At 32.5% G+C, this 24,033-nt stretch overlaps 4 protein-coding genes across 5 annotated transcripts; 1 reads left to right on the forward strand and 3 right to left on the reverse strand.

The window, feature by feature from the left end:
* Positions 1–2,099: 2,099 nt before the first annotated feature.
* On the reverse strand, positions 2,100–4,365 carry LOC132704020 (mitochondrial translation release factor in rescue). Its single transcript, XM_060673625.1, has 4 exons — positions 4,224–4,365; positions 3,371–3,601; positions 2,420–2,647; positions 2,100–2,320 (listed from the first exon to the last, which is right to left on the reverse strand). Exons 2-4 carry the CDS (start codon positions 3,561–3,563, stop codon positions 2,100–2,102), a joined length of 642 nt encoding a protein of 213 aa, XP_060529608.1. The 5' UTR covers positions 3,564–3,601; positions 4,224–4,365.
* Positions 4,366–4,403: 38 nt separating this feature from the next.
* LOC132704018 (tektin-1) lies at positions 4,404–23,763 on the forward strand. 2 transcript variants are annotated; one of them, XM_060673621.1, is made up of 8 exons: positions 4,404–4,593; positions 4,647–5,435; positions 5,488–5,587; positions 7,063–7,317; positions 11,811–12,058; positions 21,153–21,387; positions 22,931–23,149; positions 23,207–23,763. In XM_060673621.1, the coding sequence occupies exons 2-8, from the start codon at positions 5,371–5,373 to the stop codon at positions 23,342–23,344; spliced, it is 1,260 nt and encodes a 419-aa protein (XP_060529604.1). In that variant the 5' UTR covers positions 4,404–4,593; positions 4,647–5,370; the 3' UTR covers positions 23,345–23,763. The 2 variants fall into 2 exon arrangements, with proteins under 2 accessions (XP_060529604.1, XP_060529605.1); XM_060673622.1 differs by having other exon boundaries at positions 21,165–21,387; positions 23,207–23,757.
* Positions 12,087–17,846, reverse strand: LOC132704017 (DNA repair protein RAD50-like). The gene is made up of 2 exons (XM_060673620.1): positions 16,614–17,846; positions 12,087–15,575 (listed from the first exon to the last, which is right to left on the reverse strand). The coding sequence occupies exons 1-2, from the start codon at positions 16,849–16,851 to the stop codon at positions 13,903–13,905; spliced, it is 1,911 nt and encodes a 636-aa protein (XP_060529603.1). The 5' UTR covers positions 16,852–17,846; the 3' UTR covers positions 12,087–13,902.
* LOC132704019 (DNA repair protein RAD50-like) lies at positions 18,051–20,855 on the reverse strand. Its single transcript, XM_060673624.1, is given in 2 exon segments — positions 18,051–20,000; positions 20,054–20,855. A coding segment is annotated over 1 exon segment (741 nt). The 5' UTR covers positions 19,998–20,000; positions 20,054–20,855; the 3' UTR covers positions 18,051–19,256.
* Positions 23,764–24,033: the final 270 nt, after the last annotated feature.

Genomic DNA, 24,033 nt, shown 5'->3' on the forward strand with positions numbered 1-24,033 from the left:
TTTTTAATTTTCGGTATCATTTTTAGTTAAATATACTAAGACATTCGATAATTCAATAGCTCAGTTCTTACGTCCATTTTTACCCTAGGCTCAACATTTTAATACGTACTAACACTTTATTAAAGTTATAGAGTAGTTATTAAGTTGAAATGCAAAACTTTGCCTTTACCGGATACCTAATCATAATTTTACAGATAATAACTGTAACTAAAAGTACAGCTTGGTGTAAAACTCTAAATTTCTTAATATTGTGATTCTATTTTATGTTTGAAAACCACCCAAAGAAGTGAAAATTAGAGTTTATCTATTTACATGGCACTACCATCAACTAATGGGACTTTAGAAAATTTATTTTATATATATTAAATTGTAATTTAAATTTGCGTTCTTTGTAGCACTTGTTTGTGTAATTTTTATTGATTAGAGTAAAACTAAAGTTGAATTTTCTGTTGACATGAAGTCCTGTGAAGATTTTGGTAATGTGAAAAGTTGTTTAAAAAACTGTAACTTAGTGCTCGTGAAAAACACGTTATATTAAGAAGTGCATGTAAATGAAAATAAAACATTATGTTACTTAAGAACCTTAGTATAAACAAATGGACCACAAATTATAAATTATATATGTTGCGGTTAACCTATTATATACTACAGTTATCACACAAAATACATATTTGATGAGGGTGAAAAAGATATATGCAAGACATATTCTGAAATCACACAACTCTTATTTGTTGGAAAAATTAGAAATATAAGGCTGAAAACTGGGTAGGTTCAGTTGGGTTCACGAGGCTTGATACTTACCTATATTTTTTTGACAAATTTAATAATTATCCTAGCTCTAAAAACTGCTGTTAAACGAACCGCCGGTTTTATATTTTCGATACGGCTAGCTCATACCTTTGAGTCAGTCTATTTTTGATTCTTGCATTTATTAAAAAAGCCAAATGTAGTTGACGTAAGTATATATCCACGTGAAAAAAAATATCAATATCTGTGTAACAATTGTAGTATTTTCCGTTATATTTTTATTTAAACAAAATTTGGTTGCTCAAATTGGGAAATATCAATTACATTTTTTTGTTCTATGAAATAATCATTTTTCCCTTTCAAATTTGTGGTTAGTAGAGCTAGGGAAACTGAAACCAAAACAATCATCAAATTAATACTTATCAATATTTTGCTGCAGAAATTAGTCATAAAATTAAAACTCTTCAGGTTCTTAAACAATATATAAGTAGTTCTTTTAAGCGAACATTTTTTGACTTTTTACATGTATTGACTTAATCATATTTTTGTTTCCCGTTTCCCTAGTTTTATTAAATGTCATCAGAAACCATAGGCCTGATATTTACTTAAATTGTAATAGGGAAAATTACTGGATTGGCAGATTATTTACTTACCTCTTAAAATTAAAACTAGTAATTAATGAAAAAATGTATTCAAAGTTAGGTTGTACACACATTTCGGACGAGTACCGCTTATATGTAACTCATAATATAATATTTATTTGTTTACTGTCAGTTGATCAAGCAGCTTGATAAATACTAATATTTATTACAATTATTTAAGACTCGAGATTAGTATCAATCCTTCCTTTCCTATAAGTCGCAATTTGTCACTTTTATTTATTTATTTTTTTAGTAAATCCAACAGTTTCATGTACCATGAAAAAAAAAGACGTTTAAGAAATAGCTCAAACACAAACTTAGTTACATGAATTATATGTGTCTAGAAGTGCTTGAATAAAATAAGATGTCAAATAAAACTGTACTGTTAAATTAGACATGGTTTGTTAATTTAATTCATACTTAGGTAGTGTAAAAGTGGAATCAAATAAAACAAGGTATATTCTGGGGAGATTGGTATGTAAGTTGGTTTCCAAATTATTTATACCTTAGTGTCACTCTCATAGTGTAATATTAATGTGTCTTTTCTATGTGATTTACCGCTTTGGTAAATTATTGTTTATTTTTTGTATATTCACTTGTATCGTGCGAAATAGACATCTATGTTGTAAAACAGATCCGCAAATGCCAAATTACAACTATGATATAACGAACTTTACTCAAACAAATTAAAAAAAAACAATCACAATCACATCAAGTTATATTTTCCCTGTCTTTCCACTCTTCTTTTAGTTTCCTTAATTTTTCCTTCTTTTGATCGTTTGAGTTCTTTTTCTTTTGAAGAAGACTTTTGGTTTGGGATTCGATACTATCTGGCCCATTTAGTAAATTATCCAGTTTTGTAGTTAGTAACTCCAAGGCTTTTTTTCTATTTTGCTCCAAATATCTTGTTTCTTGGCATTTTACGACAATTCCTAAAAGGTCAAAGGTCAATTCAAATTTTATTACTACAACTGAAAGTAATGACAATTAATAATGAATAATCTCATATTCTGATATTGTATTTTAAGTACCTGTTGGAATATGCTTTAATAAGACACAATTATAAGTGGATGCAATTTTTGAGCCTCCTGGTCCAGATCCTTTAATGTGTTGTTCTTCTAGATCTTTCTGTTCTAATTTAGGTACTTTAGAATAATCAATCATGTGTTTTATTGAATAATATTTTCTGTCAAATTTAAAGCTTTTGTTATTTGTATTTTGTATTGTATTTCTTAAAATCATTGGAGTGTTTTCTATTCCTAAAAATGCAAGAATAAAAGAAAACTTAAATGATTTTTAAAGATAATTCATTATCAATTATCAAAAATAATAACGTTGTGTTTTTGGTAAAAAATGCGGTCAAAACTAACAACCAGAAATAGACAAGGCACATTTTTAATTTTTATTTATTAAATTATTTAAAACAATCACACTTACTATATACGTGTATAATATTTTCATATGAATCTAAAGAAAAGGTTAATAAGTAATTCAAATGTTGCGTAGCCCACTTATCACTAATGCTCTGTGAAATTTTAGACATTTCAAAGAAAAATTAGAATGACCATGTTAATTGCATTGCATTTTTTAATTTGGGAAATGACTTAATTTCCTATTATTAAATAGACACAGAAGGCAAAAATAGTTTTACCATACTGCATATAAGCTGCAAGCAGTGATATATATTCACAGATATAACTAACCAAAACTTATCCACCTACGGATGACACTATATATCAAAATAAGATTTGTTTAGTAAATGTGGTGGCAAATGACTTAAAATTTAATTAAATAAATTAAATTAATCTTATTTATAATATCACCTGTTACTCTATGGAGGGATAAGTTAACATCCTGTTTGAACTTGGAAAACTTGCTATTTCAATTAAACAAATCATTTTTGTTTATGTTATTAAATTATGCAGGGCTAACTAACCAAAGGAAAATACAAATTAATAACACAACCCCTGCACTTTTATTACCTGTTGGAATATGTTTTAACACCACACAACTTGCAGTTTTGTTGATTTTTTGGCCACCCGGTCCTGAGCCCCTTACAAATTGTTCTTTTAAATCATCCGCCTTAACTGTAGGAACTCTGGAGTAATCAATCATTTTTTTAAATGACGAAAAATGTTTCTTTGCAAGGTATAATATTACTCGAGTAACTGCCATCACAAAACACTTTTTCTCATTAACAGTATTGCGCCTTTCTACAAATAATTTAACAATTTCACATATCTTTTCTACAACAAAAAGTGTACAGGGCGTTCTAATAAGCACTGCGCAGAGGTTATACTTGTTGGTATTTTTGAAAAAATCCAAAATAACCAATAAATGCATTTTAAACTTTAGAATTCAAAACAAATGTATTAATTTATAGTTGTTTTTAAACTATTTTATCAAGTATACATTTAGTTGGATCTCTTGTAAATACACCCCCATTACATACACAGGGTTGGTAAGATAGCGAAAATTTTTATAAAAAGTAACAGTTGAAAATGTAATTTAAGAATTTATACCCCAGAAAAATTCTGTGAGCCAAAGCATGCTTTCAAAAATGCTTAGATTTTCAAAATCTATGCAGCAAATTTGTTGTTTGCTATTCAAATGTTTGATGACCTTTTTGAATTCTACAGATTCATACATTGACTGGCATTTTTTTTTTTTGTAATTCAGGAAAGTCAAAAATAAGCTCTTGTTCTGTACTCTATATGTCAGATATCAATATTTTGAAAATTTTAACTAAAATTACTCCCCCCAAATCTTTCAATTACGGCAAGTTATCTCAACATACTAAAATTTAATTACGAAACAAATTTTCTTTATATTTACCTGGAACTGGAATTCTATTTCTGACTGGTCGGAGAGGTTCTTATTTTTTTTAAATTCTGCTTTAATCCGATTTGAGAAATATTCTCTATTAGTATATTTTAATTTGTCGCTGTACCTTAATATCTCTTTATATAATTTTAAAACGTCTCGGCGATGCACAAAACTCATTTTTTTATAAATCTTAGTTTGTTGGTTAGGTTCTTCAAACCTTTCATAACTTTGACACAGAATACAACACTATACTTTCCCTCTATAAAAGTTGCAGTGGAGTAGAACAGAATTTCCGTATCACAATCGAATTTCTCATTAATCTTTCAAAATTCAAAATATATGAGTACATGCTGCACCAACATTGACAAATTTGAAAAAGGTCCGTAGACAATCTAAAAATTAAATTAAAAAATACTTTCTATTTGGTTTTAGAATATTCCACATATTTACTACATTTATAGAGCCTATGCTGATAATCCAGGAATTTTTGGAACGACTAAAAACATTTTTAGATGGGCCATTTAACATGCGCGGTCAAGTCGTTTTCAACCAGCGGCATTAAACAACCAACGTGGCCGTTGATTGTTCCTCAATTGGACTGGTTCCAGTTTAGACGTAGCATTTTTAGGGCCGTATTTTCTTAAAATATGTTCAGATTTCGTTAAATATGTTATGAGAAAACGAGTTGGAGATCACTGTTTAGAAAGTAAAAGGCGAGTGGGTGAAATTTAAAGGCATGCGCGGAAGATTATTCCCATCTCTACGAAAATGTAGCCGAGGCGCATCAATTTTTATCGTACTAAGGCAACTACATTATCAATAGCTGTATGGAATCTTTTTGAGGTTTTACCAGATTGGACATACCTCGGCCTTGCAGACAGAAGTATAAATTGCACAAAAATAACAAAGTTTACATATGTCATATTAATAATTCGTTATAATAATCTACCTCTAGCTTTTCCTAAAAAAAACTTCACTCTCGCATTCGTCTCGTAACGACTAATCAAAATTTTCCAAATTGACATTTGATTTTTGTTTTTATTACCAAATTTCCCTAGCTACAAGAAAACTCGTAGCCATAATAAATAACAACTTAGTACAATTTTGATTATTGATCAAACCCACTTGAATCCAGTTGCATTTAGTCGATTTTAAAATGGAATCGTTGCAATCTGAATTAAAAAAGCATTCTTTGGTGATATATCCTCCTCCTCCGGCAAGGTTTAAGTCCTATTAAGAACTCCCAGTGTGTTAGTAACTATCATGTTTTCAGGTACTCCCTCACTGAGTGGCATTTAAAGAACAGGTATCGGGAGAGATGTTGCCTAGATCAACAAAAATTGGCGAATTCCATAATTGCCGAGGCAGATAGGGTAAAATTCATAAGTGCTTTTTTCACGACTAAGTGCTTTAAGTGCTTAATATATAACAGGCCTCTGTTTTGGCAAACCTTCAATAAATGTTCAGTATCTATTTTTAGAAGAAATTTTAAGTCACAAAAGATAATAAAACATTCAGAACCATAATTGATATATCCCTTCTCGTTAGTAATATAAAAGCCTTCTCCATGCCCACATTACTCTGCAAAGCACTTAATGTTTTTTACTTCTTGATTTAACCCAACTAGGGTAAAGAAAATAGGATAGTTTTGGTTAGTTTCCATAAGTGCTACGTTCGCCAGATCCGGCTGACCGCAAAAAGGCATCCATAAAATATTTGGTATTGTTCTTCAATAGAAATTTACCTTTCACGCCAATTTTATAGCATTAAAAGCCAAAAAACTATCACAAAACTAAACTATTTTATTCTCCTATATAAATTCAACCCATACATTATTGCCATATATGTATTGTTAACCTTCTTAACATTTCAACCAGAAATATCAAACAAAATTAACTAAAATCTAATTTAGAGAGATAAACAAATAATGGAATTTCAAATGTTACTCTTTATTTTGTTACATATTTTGGATCATACATAAAATTGTGAATAACTTTTGGTAACATGTTATTGTTTATTTAAAAAACCAAACGAAACAAAAAAATTAATCTTAAGTTGGTAGTTTAGTTACAATTGCATTTTATGCTCTTAAGTTTTTAGTAATAAGTAATTTGTGAACAAAGATGGCGAGTTTGTATTTCTGAGCTCTAATAATGTTTTCATTAGAAAAATTTGAGACGCTAAAAATAACGATAATGCCCATAGCGTTTCAATTGTAGAAGACGAATATTATAGCAAACAATTTGTAAATATTAGTTTATTGTAGAATATTTTTGCAATATAACAGTGTATATCCAAGTTTGCTAAAAGCCACTTTAGTCGCGAGTTTGATTCGGCAGGAGCGGATCAAGTATTTAATAACTCCTTATTTTCATTATAGTTTTTGGGTACATTTTACCAAAACAGCTCTAATAAAATTATTCAGTGACGTTTGACTCGACCATCACTAATCAAGCGGCCGAAAAGTTTCACTTTAAAGTTTCGTTTATTCACCGTCGCGAGCCACGTCGGTTGTTTTCGGTACATGAGTTACGGGTTTAGGAACGATCGGATGTTTCCGGTAGTTATGCACTGATGCTATTTTTACATTTGTAAGTTTTGAGGGTCACGTCACACGTCATTCAACATGCAACACTTTGATAGACCTCAGTCATGAATAAACCGGCGTTTATCGAACTTAAGCATACCAGATTGGAAGTGTTAATACGGCACATATACTATATACATACAGGATTTCTCAAAAAATATAGTAATAAATACCGGTTTTGGAAACAACATGAACACTTTCAGTTCAGAACAGTCAACTATTTAGACCAAAAAAATTAAAATAAAAACAAATTGGTTTTAGTTAAAAGATGAACTTCGGGAAAAAACGGACCTCAACAAAAAAGAATCTGATCAGAAAATCGAAGAACGAAAGCGTGAAATAGAGTTCAATACGGATGAAATTAAAAGGCAGAGAAAAGATGTGTGCATCGAAATCGAGAGTTTGAAGACGCACATGCAAAGAATTCAAGATTGCCAAAATGCAATTGGAAGAAACGCTCTCGAAATTTGTCGCAAATGCATTATACTTAGGGAAGGTAGAATTGGCATCGATATGGTAAATATCTTTAAAATTTTGGCTATTCAGGGTATCCCACCGGGAACTTCGTCGATTTGTTATGAGAAAACAAGTAGCAAAAATTTTTGAATTAAACCAATGTCAGTGAGGGAAAACCGGCTAAAATATTTTTAAGATGTCGGTACATATCTAAATATTCCTGGAAGTGGGTAACAACTTTCTTATTTTGAATGAAACATTCCATATATTATTAATTTTTTGAATTCATCGGAAAATTCAAGACATACTTCATGTATAATTTTTAAATTTCATCGGTCTGATATATTTAACACTCTATTTCGAAAATAATGTTTGAAGATCGAACAAAATCTGTACATATTTCCTATGCGGAATGTTTATATAAAAGACGAATTTTTACCCCAGTGAGTCATCACGAAAAGGAGAACAAATGCCGGTGGCTATATGTTTGTCATAGGTTCATTTTTACGTTTTGATTGAGGTATTTGATACTAAACAGCCGTTAAGCCGTCGTTACCAGTCTCAAAATTAGTGTGTAAGATGAAAATATTTGTGTTATTTTTCGGAATATTTTTTATAGGGTGATATTTACATATATCGTTTATGTGTGCGAGATAATAGCTAATTATGTAAGCTGCAGACTGTGTATTTAATAATTAGGAAACCTTGTTTCATGTGTTAATTCTCTCATTCTTCGTTTTTCCAACAAAAAAACACCAAGGTGAGTCTTCCTGAAATAATTTTCAAAAAGTGTTTAGAATCTAAATACTACAAGTTGGACTATCATGTTAAAATTTTTCAAGCTTTATTCCCTTTACGGGAAATGAATTTTCAATCCTATGAAATTGAAAGAGTGCAACTACCCAACCGAGTTAAAAATACCTCGTTTTATCAAAAGCAGTTTTTATTCACTGTCCACGACACGGACAGGCTATTATTTAATTAAGTTTTTGAAAAGGTTGGAAAAGCTTCTTCAAGTGCTTCTTAAAATGTAATCAATTTAATTAATTTAATATTTTACCTTTCTTTCACCTATATTTGATCAACGTTTCACGGTCTTGTAATATGGGAGGTGTTGATCGAAGTCATCAATAAAATCAGAAACTGTCGCAAACATAAATTTATATATATAATAATTCACTTTTAAAGTACAAATATAATATTAATAATATTTAATGCCCATCCATCCACATCGTTTGCTGATATTATAGGTTAGAAAAGACATATCAACATGCTGTTTTAACTAGCGTGTTAGAGGGCCCCATATATATATTTGTTGCAACAAAAGTAATATCGTTGCAGTAATTGTTTGGAGAAAATAAAATTTATTTGTAGCAATGTTGCTTTTATTATTACTGTTAAATATTAGTTTTTTATTGCATCTTGGTTGTTTGATCTTTTATGTATATATTTTTATAAATAGAATTAAAAAATACAGAAATTCAGAAAAAGTTAGACAGCCTAAACAAAAAGTTTCAAATTAGTCATGACTAAAATATTTCAGACTACAATTTAAACTTTAAACGTTCTGTATCTCCGAAGCTTAATCATATATTTTGGTTATGTCCAGTTGTGCATTTCCATTCCTTATAAATGATCCTTTATAGTGGTCGTAAAGACAGTCGATTTTCGTTTTTCGATGAACGTTTAACGGAATATAAACATATTTTAAGAAAATAGATACTGAAAATTGTCAAATTGACGAACTGTTGTTTAAACGGCGTCGGTTGGCTAGTCTTGCTCAATTTGAAGCAAAGATATTGAGATGGGCCATTTAATATGGGCATGCGCGGTCATTTCTTGAAATCTTAACAAAAGTTTGATTTAAGTAGTCGATATTTTCCCATATTTCGTTTTGGGTGTTTCGAATGTTTATTTTTGACTCCCATTATTTATCGGTCTATTCTAAACAGTTATAATTCTGTCATTCGTAATATTGTGGACCCATGGGAACCCATTTTGGTATTTTTCCGAACGTGAACCGGCGAAGATAGTCCCTTGAATATTCAATTAATTGATTGGATCATGTTTTAAGCACCGTGTTGTGCATTCTTTTAATATGTCCGAAGAAGTCAAACCCCGCGTCGCCTCGCTCGCCATCAGAACCCGCCCCATCGGGTTTCTATTTCAATTTTATTATATGATATAATATTCGGAGAGTGAAAGTGACTTTATTCACCACGATTAGTGCAGTGCAAAATAAATGCGCTACTGTACTATGGATGAACGGCAATTGTGGATTCACGGGCTCTAGAAAGAAGAAGAGAAAAAATGGGATGCAGTTCTTGGCAGTCGTTGGAAAAACAGTAGATTTGTGGCAGTCATGAGGAATATTTTGTCCCTTAAAATTTTTGCTGTTTTGTTGCTATGCTGTGTTCCCTCCGGTCGTCATACTGGATTGAAGCGCGCTAATCTTTGTCGTTGCACTATAGTACTGAAATTTCCTATAAACGGCCTTGGAAATTTTATGCACGCATAGTGGTGGACATAAGGCAGTTTGATATTTAAATAGTTTAAAATGTGGTAACTTATGCCATGTTTCAATTTAGTGAAAAAAGCTATTGCATGTGAATATGAAGGCAAATGTCAACAGCAAAAGTAGACAGCAGCACTACTTGAAGATGCAATTAGCAAATGTTGCGTTTTGTTGGAATTCAGCAAATTTTATTTTTTTTGGATTATAGACATTATGACGACCGGTATTATCTTAGAACAAAGATTTAATCAAATTGGGTATCGCTATTGGTTTTTGGTTTAAATGATCAATGCTTTAATCAAGAATTAAATGTCCTAGTTTGAAAAAAAATGTTAATTTTTCTAACATGGATAAACAATTTTCGTATCAGGAGTTCTACTTATTAGTGTAAACACGGGTAGCTTGGAAATTTGCTTAAAAGAGACAGCTGCACCGATTGATGGCGGCAGTGAAAATTTAGTATTTTCGCATTTGATGATTAACTTAAACCTATTATAATAATAATTAGTTGTTCTTTTTTATTCCAACGATTCTATTAAGGCAAAACTATGGCACCGCATAAACTCTAAATCACTTAGCGTTATTCAAAATATCGAATTACAGATAGAGTGGCAGGGGTAGTATGTATCTCGATGACCCGAGAAAGCCCTTTTAAAAGATATTGCCACCATAAATGTTAAAGAACTCGATCCCAATGTAGCAAAAACATATGATTCTTGTTACACCAATAATACTGTGTTGAAATCTCCTTTACTCTCTGAAAGTAGTTATCTGGAGCATTGCAGCATTTTCGAGGCCCAGCAAGGATTGGTTTCATATATTTCTGTTATTTTACTTAAAGGGTCTATGTGGCGGAGGCATGTATTTTGCCTAGTTTTGTTTATCCAATAAGTTACTTTAGTTGCCTGGTTGGTTTACATGAAGGTAAACGGTGAGACCAGAAGTGGCGTGTGTCGCTGGAGTGAATTGCTTTATTGGAGAGTTGTGTTTCGCCGAAAGTGTTTATCCTGCTAATCATTGCGTTAGTGGAGGGGCATGTGTTGGCCAAGGTGATTGTTTCGATAAGCATTGCTTGGTTAGAGAGGCGTGTGTCGCCGAAGGTGATTATCCCGACAAGCATTGCGTTATTGAAGGGGCGTGTGTCGCCAAAGATGGTTAAATATTACAGTAAACAGTGTTTTACTGGATGATGGTGGTGGAACTGCAATGCTGCAATTGCAATGCTCTTGATAGCTGATGCTTTCATAGATTTGCCAAATGATATTACATTGCAAGTTGCAAGTAAGCTGATTTTGGTTTCCTAAAAGTTTTTGTATATTGGTTAGTTTTTTTTATTGTTAATTAAAACAATAACTGATAATTGCATCGCGTTTTTTATTTTTCTTGGTTAGTCAGGATGGACGACTGAAGCTTTCGAGCTGTAGATGACCACCAGGTGCCCGAGGACGTGCACTATGGCCGTGTCGGCGCCCGTAACATTAAGTGGTTGATATGTTCCCATATTTCGTTTTGGGTCTTTGGAATGTTTATTTTTGACTCGCATTATTTATGGGTCTAACCTAAACTGTTCAAATTCTGTTATTCGTAATATTGTGGACTTTGGTGTTTTTCCGATCGGGAACAGACGAGTATAGTGTGGCTCTATAAAAGCACTGGTTAAGTCGGATTTTAAGTAGCTCCGATACTTTATTTTTGATAGGCTAGTTTGTAGTTGATCTAACGGCTCGCGGATCGCTGGATTTCCTTGAATAATCCATTAAGTGATTGGATGATTCATTCTTTTTAGCACTGTGTTGTGCATTCTTTTAAAATGTCCGAGAAGTCTAACCCCGCGTCGCCTCTCTCGCCATCACAATTCGTCCCACCTGATTTCTATTTTATTGTATTATTTATTATTTTTCTTAGGATCTCCGACATGTATTGTATGCAAGAAGCGGCATACTATGTAGTGTTGATGCCTAATTTTCTAATCTGCGTATAAATTGACGTGGTATGGAAACTAAAAAGTACGTAACCGCATTTTTACTGTTTTTACAAGTGTTACGACGATGTGGAGCGAGAGCTCAAAAGGGAACTGGAAGTAATCGAAGGAACGCAAAAAATGCTGCAAAGAGCATTAGAACAAGCGAATGAACAAGTGAGAAGACTTAAATCCACCAAATATTTTATGGACAGAGATTTAGAAGACAAAGAAAGAGTCTTTAAAATCGATTGCCACAATAGCACCTTACGAGAGACAAGTCTAAACCTTAGCATTTATCACGGACTGTCTCCTTTAAACAGGGGGTAAGTAATAAGCTAGCACAATCGGTTTTATTATTATTATTATAAAATTTACATTGCGGAAAAACAACTCGAAAGAGTCCTTAAGAATTTAGGTATTGTTACATCTGCAGCCGCGAACTGATGTGAGCTTCCAGTTTATATATGATATGATGTTAGATTTTTAGCAACGTCCCATTAAAGAATAAACGAAACAAACTTAAAAAAATAGCGATTTCATTTAATACGGTTAGAACAATATTGATAATTTTTGTTAGAAATTTTGGCAGAATTAAAATTTTAAAGTAATACATTTATGTTGATTTAGAATAGACATGGCGGTCAAAAAAAGTAAAGTCACTGAAAATTATGAAATTATTTTTGACGTAGACAGTTTGTTACTTTGTTACTGTATTATCACTGATAATTTTTAAATTACGCAAAGTTTCACGCGAAAACTCTCAATTTCTCAGGTGGTGCCCCTCGAAGTGATACTACCCACCGTAAATATATTATCCACTTCACTCGAAAGAATGCCTTTTCTTTTTATACGCAAATTTATTCTCTGATGGTGGCGCTTCTGACACTAAACAAACATGGCATTTGAACGGCTCATTGTATCTCCATGAGTGACTATCAAGGCAAGAATAATATTTTACAATAAAATTCACTTTATCGTATAATGTAAATTGTAATATGGACAGTTAAAATAAAATTAAAGGCCAAAAGCTATAAAGTTCGTAAAATTAACTAAAAGTAAAAACATATATATTTCTTTCGAAATCACATACCGTTTTTCCGCTTTTTTTTTTTGCTTGTGGTTGTTAATATATCTATTTTAACTAATTACAGGTGGTACTGGTATCCAGGACATTTCTAATCTACCGCTGGTAAATAATACTAACATAACATAATATTGCTATTAATCACATGGTAACCAGAATCTTTAAAATTATCCTTAGCTCACAATTAATACATTTTTTTAAATTTTAAACAAATCTATTATACAAATATACATTTTTTTATATTTCCTAGAAAATTGCATTACAAAGCATTGGCGCTTTGTAAGCGTGAATGTGCCCCTAAAAGACAAGATTTTTGTGTGTTTTTTTTAACTTTCTATAAATATTTACATACAGCCATACAGAAATCACATAGTTTAGGTGGGATAAGAAAAATGCATTGTATCGTCGGAATTATACCCGCTTGTAATGACGTTATGCTGGTTGCCAAAAGTATTTTCACTATACGGCGTTGAACAAAAATATCACCTGATCTTGAGAATATTGAGGCAGGGTTCCGTGCATAGAGCTTCAATTTTATTTTGAAAGGGTGGAATATATTTAAAATTATCATTTCCAATTGTTCATTAAACCTATTGTTATCTTTTTTTTGGAATTATTCGAACTAACATCCAAGTTGACAAACCAATATTTTTTGACTAACAGTTACGCATATTTCACTTTTGAAAAATCTTGTTGTCAGCGCCTGTTTGTAATATACGGACCAAAGATAAACAAAAATGACGTCATTAGACATTAGACACACTTTAGACATTCATTCTAGAGCGAACAGCTAACTTGGAAATATGAACCGCAGGGGCTTTTTATGAAAATAGTCAATAATATTCAGTCAAATTATCAATCTATTATAAGCACTGACTATCAAGTGTTATAGACTCGCTCAAGTTCAAGTTATAAATCACCAATTTTTACAACTCCCGAGAAAACTTTTTTTATAATTGAATATGACTGTACTGACTCGCTATGTGTAAATAAATCCTCCGTAAATCGGTAATACATATTTTTCTTTCCGAATAAATCATTCATAGAATATAAACATAATATGTAACAAAAATAAGAGTGCTATTACATAATTTCTTTACGAATTTGTGAAAAGCCGTCAGGATTTCTCGACACGCGATAGTAGTGGGATACACTCTGGTCCCTCATCAGCGTCTGCAGGAACTCTTCATTATGCGTTATGACCAGCAGCTGGAAATTTTTCTGTTTCTCTCTTGACTTGACGATTTTAGATATCGCATCGCTCAAACTATAAATACTATCTTGGTCAAGATTAGTTGTCGGCTCGTCGAGAGCCAAAATTCCGCAGTTGGCGCAAAACGTCTCTGCCAGTGCCATCCGAATAACCAGGCATGCCAACACTTTTTGCCCCGTGCTACATCTGCCTCGCATGTCCAACCGCACACCATTTTTAACTTCCACCACTTTGTAAGTGTAAGACCTCCTGTTGTCCGTGCTGCCGAGAGAATCAATTTCGATTTCAATATAATCGATGTCGTTACCTCTGTAAATGGTTCTCCACAATTCTCGGATTGTTTTATGTATTTGAACCATATTTTCTTCGTGGAACAACAGGATGGAATTTTCGAGAGCAATGGTATACACTTCTAAATCGCTGATCGCCGACTCTTCCACCCTCAGTTCGTAATACTGTTTTAAGTATTCTGCTGCGGCGTGTTTATTTTCGGTCTTATCCAGTTCCGCGTTGAAACCTCTAATACTTGCCAGAATTTGCTCCTTGTTCCCTAACAGTATGTATTTTTCTTTGTTTTTAAGGTTAACATTACTCTCGAGCAGCTCTTTTTCCTTAAAGGCCGTTGTGTTATTGAGATTGTCGATTTGCTCTTTGAGTTCTTGTATCTCCGACTCGATCGTTGCTATCTTTTTTCTACAATCCCGCAACTCCTTGTTGTCTTTCAAACTTCTTAGTCTACTCTCTTCCCCAGCCATATCTTGCTTATTGTTTGAAATTACTTCGTTTAACACTCTCTTAGCTCCCTCTAATTTTGCAATCTTTTCCAACTGATTTTGGATCTTGCTATTGGTCGTTTCCAGCCTTTCGGGGGCTCCGCTAGCTTCGTAACGTTCGATGATATTGTGCGATTTCTGAACGTCATCTAACACATGTCTAATTGACTCAAGGTCCAACCTTTTTTGCTCGAGCAATTTTTTATTTTGCTGTACAATATGGGCGCGATTCTTTTGAGCAGTTTCAAGTTCGGTTTTCAAAGTCGACACTTCCATCTTTAAGGACTCTATTTCCTCTTTGGCTTTGGTCCATTTGTTACTGGTTTCACTCAACTGCTTTTCAATCAACACCTTTTCCTGCATTAATTTTTGGGCTTCCAACTTCTTTTGAACTTCATTTTGGAGATTAGCGTTTAAACTCTGAATGCTCTCCTTTGTTTGATCCAAAATGGATTTAATATTTTCATATTTTTTTCTAAGATTAGACAGTTCAGCCTTAATGTCTGCCACTTCGGATTCGGCATCTTCTAGCGACCGATTCGAAGGCACCTTCAGCAGGTCTAATTTCAATGATTCAACAGAATCCTCGCTTTTGGCGAGATCCAAGTTTAGGCGATCTAGTAAAGTTACGTCAGATACTACATTCGTAAAAATATCACAGATTTCTTGCGATTCCTGCGATTGATTTTTCAATAGATTTAATTCCACCATAGACTCGCCTACTTTTTTCTTCATTAATTGTAATTGTTCATTTTCTCGAATTTTATGTTCTGAAACACAAAAGACTATCAAATTTCTTATTCAGTATAACATTATATAACGATAATATAATATATATAGCGATAACATACAACTTAGGTGAAATGTGGAACTGTAGTTACAGAAGCCTAGTTTTTTATCAGTTTTATAATAATATAAGTAATTTTTAGACATCAGAAAAAATTCTTCAAGAAAGAATAGAAAATTTGCATAAATATGTCTATTCTTATTTAAGCTATTTAAAATATCCTTACATATGGGATAAGCAGGAATAACAATAGATTCAAGAATATGACCCTAATTTTATTTGTTCAAAATTTAATGTTTGTGTTTAAAAAACGAGATTAGTTTGAAAATGCAATTGTACGTAGTAGTAATAATAGCAGGACTAGTATCTTAGTATCATTGACTAAGAATCACAAAGAAATTGCTGTTTATATGTGCATCCAATTCTTAGACAAGTTAGCAAATAGTGTGAAAGTCAAGGACAGTGTTTCAACATTAAAAAGAAACTATTAAAGAATTCGATAAATTGATTGTAACACTTTATAGATAGTCCATTGTAAACTATTCTAGTGACGACAATAGCACAAGTAATAGTATAACAGTTTTTTAAAAAATTGACTTAAACTACTATCAATAGCAACTTTTCAGTCGTAAGATGCAAAATCCTTAAAACCATATTTTGCTATTGGAGTAGTGTCGAATTTCATTTATTAATTATGTTTTTTTTTTCTTCTTTGTCTTGCCTTCGTAAGCACTGTTTTTTTTTTTTGGGTTATTCATAAGTTTTGTACGTAGTAGTATTTACGAATGATCTAAAGAAAATTGTCAATTCTATTAAAGATTCTATTACTATCCTTTATTACAAAATTAACGATATCAATTTTAACTCAATCGCAAATTTTTGAAATTTGCTTAGCCTTTGTGAGTGACATCATTTGGTTGGATATAAGAAAATTGTTGATGGCATAACATTTTTACAGAATAAAAATGTAACAAGGTTAAATGAAGTAGAATAACTTTTACCTAAAAAGGAATATAATCACCTTGAATCGTTTGGACATTATCATGGACGGTCTTTATTTCCTGTAATTGCCCATAGAGGTCTTCTTCTTTTTTCAGATCAGCTTCTATGGAAGCTAATTTCCTTGGAATTTCCTCAATTTTGTGCTTGAGCTTTTTGATAATGCTTGCAGTAAATTCTTTCTGGTTTGAAAAATTGGTCTCACAAATTGGGCAACAGGGTTTTTCTTGCTCAAATTCCTTAATGAATGCTTCGCACATAACCTTGGCTGATGTACATATGCCTTTTTCTTTTTGAAGTTTCCCCTTTCTGTTGTAACATTCCTGTAACGTTTTTGCAAAGTCCTTTCCTTGACAGACAAGTTGGATTTTGTTCTGGTTTATTTTTAATTCTTCTTCATAATTTTCTAGTTTTTTTTTTTTGAATCCTTTAGCTCGGATTCAAACAATGCTATTTTCTTGTCATATTCGGAAATAGTTCTCCACAATTTGTTTAGTTTCGTTTTCTCCCTGTTTTGAATATGCTCGAGTACACTGAGACAGTTGACCTTTGGAATTGCATTGTCCAAAAATTTTTTTAAACTTCTGTTTGTGTTTTCTTTTTATACCCTCAATCTCTTCCTTCCAGCTTATTATTTCAGCTTTATGTCATTCAATGATTTGCAGTGTACAATTATTTGTATATAAAAGTTTACATTCTTTTTCCAGTCTAGTTAAAGCATTTTCTTTGTGCTGAATTTCTTTTTTTAGTTTGTCTATCTCTTGAATTTGTAGATATTTGTCTAAGTCTGCTTTTTTCTCATTCAAATTCTCTTCAAAAATTCTAACTTGATCATCAATAATTTTTAATTGAGGATTTGAAATACTTATCTGAGACAATTTTTCTTGTAAACTAACTATTAATTCAAACATTTCTTTAATAATATTCTTTTTTGATGATCCATTTTCCATGGAACTAGTATATTTGGTTTTTATTTCATCAACAGCATATTGCAGCTTGTGTTCTTCGGCTTCTATTTGCTTTTCAAAATTTGAAAATTCTTCTTCCAATTTTTTAACATTGTCCTTCATTTTGTCCAAAACTGAATCAAACGATTCTTCATCGTCACAAACCAGATTTAATTTAATCTTTATCTTTTCACTGAACTCATCCCTTTCGGCGCATTTACTTTTTATCTGATTCGCCTCTTCACTTAGTTTGCCTAGATGCAATTGAAAACCCTGCAACTCCTTGTTAAATTCACTGATTTGTCTTTCAAACTGGGTTCATTTATCCTCCTTTTCTTTTATACTTCTTTCCACATTGCCCCGTGTCTTATTAAAGTTTTCGAGTTCTAGCTCCAATTCCTGGACCGTTCCAACAAATTCGGCATCCAAATGCGATCTTATCATCTGCTGATGCTGAACAATACCTAAAATGCCAAGGTGCGCCCTCCAAATAATATTTACAACGTATTTTTGCATAAAAACTTGCTTGCTACATCAAAAAATTCGTTCTATCTATATACTGAAAACCGACTTTGGAGTTGGTCAATAAAATTTTAATCTAGTAAGTACCTAGAACTAAACTCTTGTTTTTCTTTATACATCGATAACATCGTGTCAAAAATTCCCGCTCTAATTGTGGAAGTGTGTCAAAAAGTTTTAATTACCTTTTAATTATATCAAAACATTTAACAATTTCTTAATTTGTTTTGGCGATAACCTCGGAACAAATTATATTTTTTCTAATTTTGAAAACCTTTTCAGATATTCAAATATGAAGCTCAAACAGATTATTGACGTTAAGTGTTCTATCCGTAGGTCCTGGAAATTGTACTCAAATATAGAGTTGCCATATCTCAATCGAAAAAATAAAAACCATTATCGCCGCCTAAGTAAAATTTAATAGGTTTGTTCCAACCGTGGTCAGAACTGTAAATTCCTGTTATTCAACTGAAATTTTCTGTCAGGCTAAAAACGTTAATCGTATCAAAAAATCAGCTGAGTTACAGGAATATACAGTTCCAAGCCGGTTTCTGGCTGTGGTTGAAACAAAGTTTATAACTACTTTCTCGAAGGCACCATTTCTTACATTTACGCCTATTAACCTAATAAAATATGGTGGATATCATACAGCTGGATTTTCACCAAAATTTAATAATGAAAAACTTTTTTTTCAAATACAACACCCTTAATTTTTTATCTTAGAAAGAGCAATAACTGAGTTTCAATATTTACATGTTCCTATAAACACAACTTGCATATTTCCTCAAATGCAAGGGAAGAAATATTTTCTTTTGTAAGGAGGCCAGTCATTATAAAATCTCCTGCTTAAAAATTACTTAAACTAAGCACTACTCACAAACTGTGTTGTTCTGCCAAACGTTTGTTTTTTATTTGACAATTTGTAGTGTTTTAAAATTAAAACTTAAAATTGTAATTTATATAAACATTTTCCCGCAATAACAACCAAGTAAACAGTAATTAACAAATCCAATAGGATTAGATTTTACATTTATTGATTGAATTTGTTTAACATATTTTGTCAGATTATCAAAAAAATTATAAAATACACAAACTATACCTTTCAAGTAATTTTCCTTGGCAGATAAGTCCTGTTATAATGTGCCCAAGGCCTGTTCAAGTTTTGAAATATTCTGAATTTGTTGCTCCAATGACTCAATCTACCCATTTTTTTTATCAATGTGTGTTTTAATTAATTCCACTTGTGCTTCCTGTGCCTCTAGTGAAGATTTAATCTTGTCAACATTTTGTTTTAACTGTTGTTTACCTTTAAGTTGTTCTTTTAAAACATTAATATTGTCCTTCTGTGTTTTTATTTCTTGTCTAAGTCTATCCACACATCTGTTATATTCCGTTGAGCCAAAAATCTCATCAAATTTTTTTTTCAATTTTTGTCCTTCATCAAGAGGCCATGCTGCATTTTCTTGATGGCAGAATATTACGTTCTTGATAATTGCTTTCGAAACATTTAGTTTTTGAGCACAGTAAGTGTTTATATTTATATGTCACCCAGTTATATTTTGAGGTTCTTTAATATGCTGTCCATCCTCCCAGCGTATTGAAGGATTTGAACTTTTAAAATTTAATTTGTCTTTTCCCTCAACTTTCACAAATTTACTCACTGTAACATAATCGCCCTTATAGTCTCTGAACCTAACTTTCACATAACCTTCGGTTGAACTTTTATTTGAAAGTTTAGGGTCATTAACAAACCCACTACCACCACTAACTTCAGGCAGATCTCCTGTCAAGGCATATTTTAAGGATTCAATTATTGTGGTTTTCCCAGAACCATTTTGACCTAGAAATAACACCAATGGTGTTGAAAATTGTACCTTTTTTTCTTCGTTGGCGCCAAAACTTCGAATGCTTTTAATGTACAGCTCTTCCAGCATTGCCATTTTCTAAAATAAACATTTTAAATTACCGGTTACCATAATAGGTTGAATTGTTGTACCTACAGAAAACTTTTAAAAACAAAAATTTTCTTTATATACCCCAAAAAATATTTTGGGGGACGTTGTAGAGGTAATAAGAGTAATTATTATTGTGAATTTACGAACACACGGATGTATTAAACTAAAATAACTTTATTAATAATGAATACACTGATTTTAAATAACACTCTCTTTCATGTTAGGTTAGGTTCTATTCAACAACGTTTCCTCTTCTCCTTTTACAGTGGATAAATGACAAGTAATCATAACAATTATTATGTAAATGCAAATATTGCATATGACAGCAGACTTAACAATCTAGAAACAGCAAATCAAATCAGTAAATGACTTCCAATGCGGGAAAATGGTAAACAAAAATGTTCTCTAATAAGTTTAAAAAAAAAAAACGGAAATTCGACTCTACATACAATGATCAGCTTTATATTTGACTATAGAAAATTTACACAGCCCGGTCCAATATCACCGAAACTGAAAAATTTATAAGAAAATGAAGAACTCCCGGTGTAGAACGCATTTTTGTACAATATTATGTGTTTCTAAGTGAAAAATAGAATATTTGTCTTATTTTATCAGAAGAACCAAAGACCTTTATAGATATGAAGGTTGGAGAGATCTATACCCCATATATATTCTTATATGGGCCTATAAAACACGAGCTCTATAACAGGAAGTGTTCTATATCACTTTTATGTGGGAGCCATCAGTAGAAATTGCGTTGGTTTTGATTGTCGTAATAATACAATTTCACAATATCTTTTGGGCAGTATTGTTAGGATCATTTGACCATTTCTGACTTTTGTCGATAAAAAAACTAGCTCCTCTCGCTCCGGCAGCTGACCAACCGGCTACATCCGGACTTCGACCTGGGTGCACAACAAAAACAGTGAGGCCGTACAACAGCACTTTTTGTCTTGGAGTGGTATTATTACCGATTACGGATCCTCAAGTATCATGTGATAATGTGTAAGAGTATTTACAGATCTAGCCTTTACAATAAAATAAACAAAAAATGTATTTCTCCGATTTCAGTGCAGCCAATTTAGAGAACTTTTTGTCTTTTTTCAGGCTCCCAAATGTTTATTTACATTTGTATATTAGTGTTGTTTTCAGAAATATCACTCTAGAAGAATGGGAAGAGTTTACCAAAAATAATATCGAAAAAGCGGCCAAAGAAATAAATTCTGCGAGACATCTTTGTAGCTATACCGAAATTTTAATCAAGCAGGCTGTTGACGACTTGAGGAACCAGTGTCACGCGGTAAATGAAGCATTTAAGATGCGCATAGATGAAATAAAAGACGCGAAAAGGAAAATGGAAGTCCAACATTGTGAGGTAATTATTACATAAAGTATACTTTACGGTTATTAAAAGAGGATTGTCTGAGTGTTGCAGTATGTCCTAATAAAACAACCGGCTGTCTATAACACCGGTTTTAACAACTGTGATCTAATGTGCACAGAGATAAGGAGTCACAGAATATAAACGTAAGCGTAATGCGTGTTGCATATTATTAATTCCAACACAGGGCATACTGCTTCTGCTTTGCTTTTTTTAGTAGGCAGCGCCTTCTCGTGCTGAGATTAGAAATTTCAAACCATTTGTCGAAAGGCGAGCTGTGGGCTGTGGTTATAACGAAGTTTTTTGAGAAATAAATCTTTCACACAGAACTTTGCATTTCACGAACTAATTAGATTAGTGTGAAGGCATATGTGAAGTTACCAATTTAAGCAATGACCCGACAAACTAAAGAAGAAACGGACCAGAAATTTTATGATCTGCCATATTCATAGTTACCATTGGTTCCGTTTTAACATTATGTAAATATCTGGGCAGCCTGAGACAATGTTGCCAGTGCTGGACATCGGCAGTGTTTTTACATTGCACACAAAATAATGTTTCTGTTTTCATAAGAATGGGTTAACAAAATGTCTTGCTTATATTTCGTTAAACTTATTACAATAGCAATATGTATGTCAAATGTCAATGTCAAAGCTTTTAGTTTATGCTGTTCCATATTCCATGTCATCATAGATGTGGCTTACTTATGTGGGAAAATGCGCGTTGACAACATAATTCGTATGTCGATGTCGGCGTGGAAGTATTAAAGAAATGTCAGGACTCTAAAACCCGATTTTCACTTTGCAACAAGTTTACCATTGCTGCAATTTGTTACATCAGAAGTTACTGACTGAAATTCTCCAAAAATAAAGAGAAGGTTGTAATGACTAACCGCTAAAGAATAATTTCCCAAGTTATGGTCTGTTCATAGATATAAGAAAGTGACCAATTGCTTTTGAACGAATTATCCAAGGGTCATCATTAACATACAATCCAACAAGATTATTACTTTAATTAATAAGTGATAATTAACAATTTATAATTAATTAATAATTTTCTTAATTAATAACAATAAACTTGTTGCATTGTATGTTAATGACCACCCTTGGATAATCCGTTCAAATGCAATTGGTCACTTTCTTATGTCTATGAATAGATCATACTAAGTATCACTAACGAAACAATTACTTAACCTCCCTATGATCGAATCATCTCATCTAACAAAATGTGCGGAAATTAACTTACCTTTACATAATTTTCAAAAATTAATGTTTATAACCCAATTTCGTTACGTCTAAGTACCGTCAACGCAAATTTTCAGTTGGCAACAAAGAAGCCACTATAAAAATGCGGCTGCGTGCAATTAATTGGACCATGAGAACGGCTCAAGGTCATGCAACTTTCGGAATCGCGATGATAAATTGCCTCATCAAAATCGGGCTTTAGATATACATAATGCATACGTAACTACAAATATAGTCACTCAGAAAGTTGAGGGGGATGCCCAGATCGAATCAAATTAAAACTACTTTTGCAGATTGTCAAACAAGTCAATGAAATAACTAAAACATTGACTGGATTGGAGAAAAGTTTAAAGGAAAAAGAAGGTTATATGGCTCTGGCCCATACAAGACTCGGCAACCGAGTCCAAAGACCTGGCATGGAATTGTGCAAAGATTTTGTTGAAATATCACTATCAAATGAAGTTGCCGAAATACGGAGGGATTGCGCTGCTTTACAACATATGTTGGCTGAGGTAAAATGGTATTACGCCATTAACTTATGGCTAATTAATCTCGTTCATGTTTAACAGACGCAGGCCTCATTGCGCTATTTGCTTAAAACTCAGATTCAACTCGAAGAAGACTTAAACGTGAAAACCAATTCCTTGAAAATTGACGAAGTGGACTGCATGGCTTTACGGCAAAATTTGGATTATCACGCATTTTAATGGGCAACAATGATATCTACCTATTAACAAGTGTTTTACTTTCATCTTGACTAGATCCTGAGCCATTTTCGACAATTTTGAAGGTGTCTTATTTATTCATAAAAACAATCCATTCAGTTGACCACAACTAAATATATTAACATCCAAAATAGTAATTTGTACAATTAACCAAAACTACCAGTACGCGACCTACTTGTTCGTAATGCTAAAAACTGTATTTCGAGCAATACCATATTAAGATCTGTACATACAATAGGTTACCTTACTTACGTTTTCCGCACTCCGTGACCCAGTTTCCAACGCGCATATCAACAACTTTTAATCGGTGTAGCGCCGTTCTTTTCTTGTTCACATAGTGGTTATTTTAAATGCACTGCCTTCAGACTAAATACTTTGTTATTTTTTTATTGTATAAAATATTTACAATATAAAATTATACAAAAGGCTGGTGTTTTGTGAATTTAATATGTCCGTGGACCGGGTTTTCGACAGAAAACAGCTAAGTTAATAGCTAACTTGCCGTTTAGCGGGAGACTCCGTGGAGAATACTCCAGCATAGAGTATTTTACAAAGCTCCACGTTGCCGTCTTCGCGGTGTGCGGGGTTGTAAATACACCACCTAACTCTAAATGTGGTATTTACTTTGCTCGTAGGTCCTTTCGTTAGTTACTTCAGTAGTTACAAACCTT

This window comes from Cylas formicarius, unplaced genomic scaffold, assembly GCF_029955315.1.
Source record: "Cylas formicarius isolate icCylForm1 unplaced genomic scaffold, icCylForm1.1 PGA_scaffold_6__28_contigs__length_40554024, whole genome shotgun sequence".
In the NCBI taxonomy this organism is placed as follows: domain Eukaryota; kingdom Metazoa; phylum Arthropoda; class Insecta; order Coleoptera; family Brentidae; genus Cylas; species Cylas formicarius.

Bases quoted from the DNA above. Each gene is read 5' to 3' on its own strand.
- LOC132704020 (XM_060673625.1), bottom strand. From the start codon at position 3,563: ATGGCAGTTACTCGAGTAATATTATACCTTGCAAAGAAACATTTTTCG. The intron at 2,648-3,370 runs GTAATAAAAGTG...TTGCATTTTTAG, and splicing joins GTTAAAACATATTCCAACAG to GAATAGAAAACACTCCAATG. The intron at 2,321-2,419 runs GTACTTAAAATA...TTGACCTTTTAG, and splicing joins ATTAAAGCATATTCCAACAG to GAATTGTCGTAAAATGCCAA.
- LOC132704017 (XM_060673620.1), bottom strand. From the start codon at position 16,851: ATGTGCGAAGCATTCATTAAGGAATTTGAGCAAGAAAAACCCTGTTGC. The intron at 15,576-16,613 runs GTGATTATATTC...TTTGTGTTTCAG, and splicing joins TAATGTCCAAACGATTCAAG to AACATAAAATTCGAGAAAAT.
- LOC132704018 (XM_060673621.1), top strand. From the start codon at position 5,371: ATGGAATCGTTGCAATCTGAATTAAAAAAGCATTCTTTGGTGATATAT. The intron at 7,318-11,810 runs GTAAATATCTTT...TGTTTTTACAAG, and splicing joins GTAGAATTGGCATCGATATG to TGTTACGACGATGTGGAGCG. The intron at 21,388-22,930 runs GTAATTATTACA...CTACTTTTGCAG, and splicing joins TGGAAGTCCAACATTGTGAG to ATTGTCAAACAAGTCAATGA.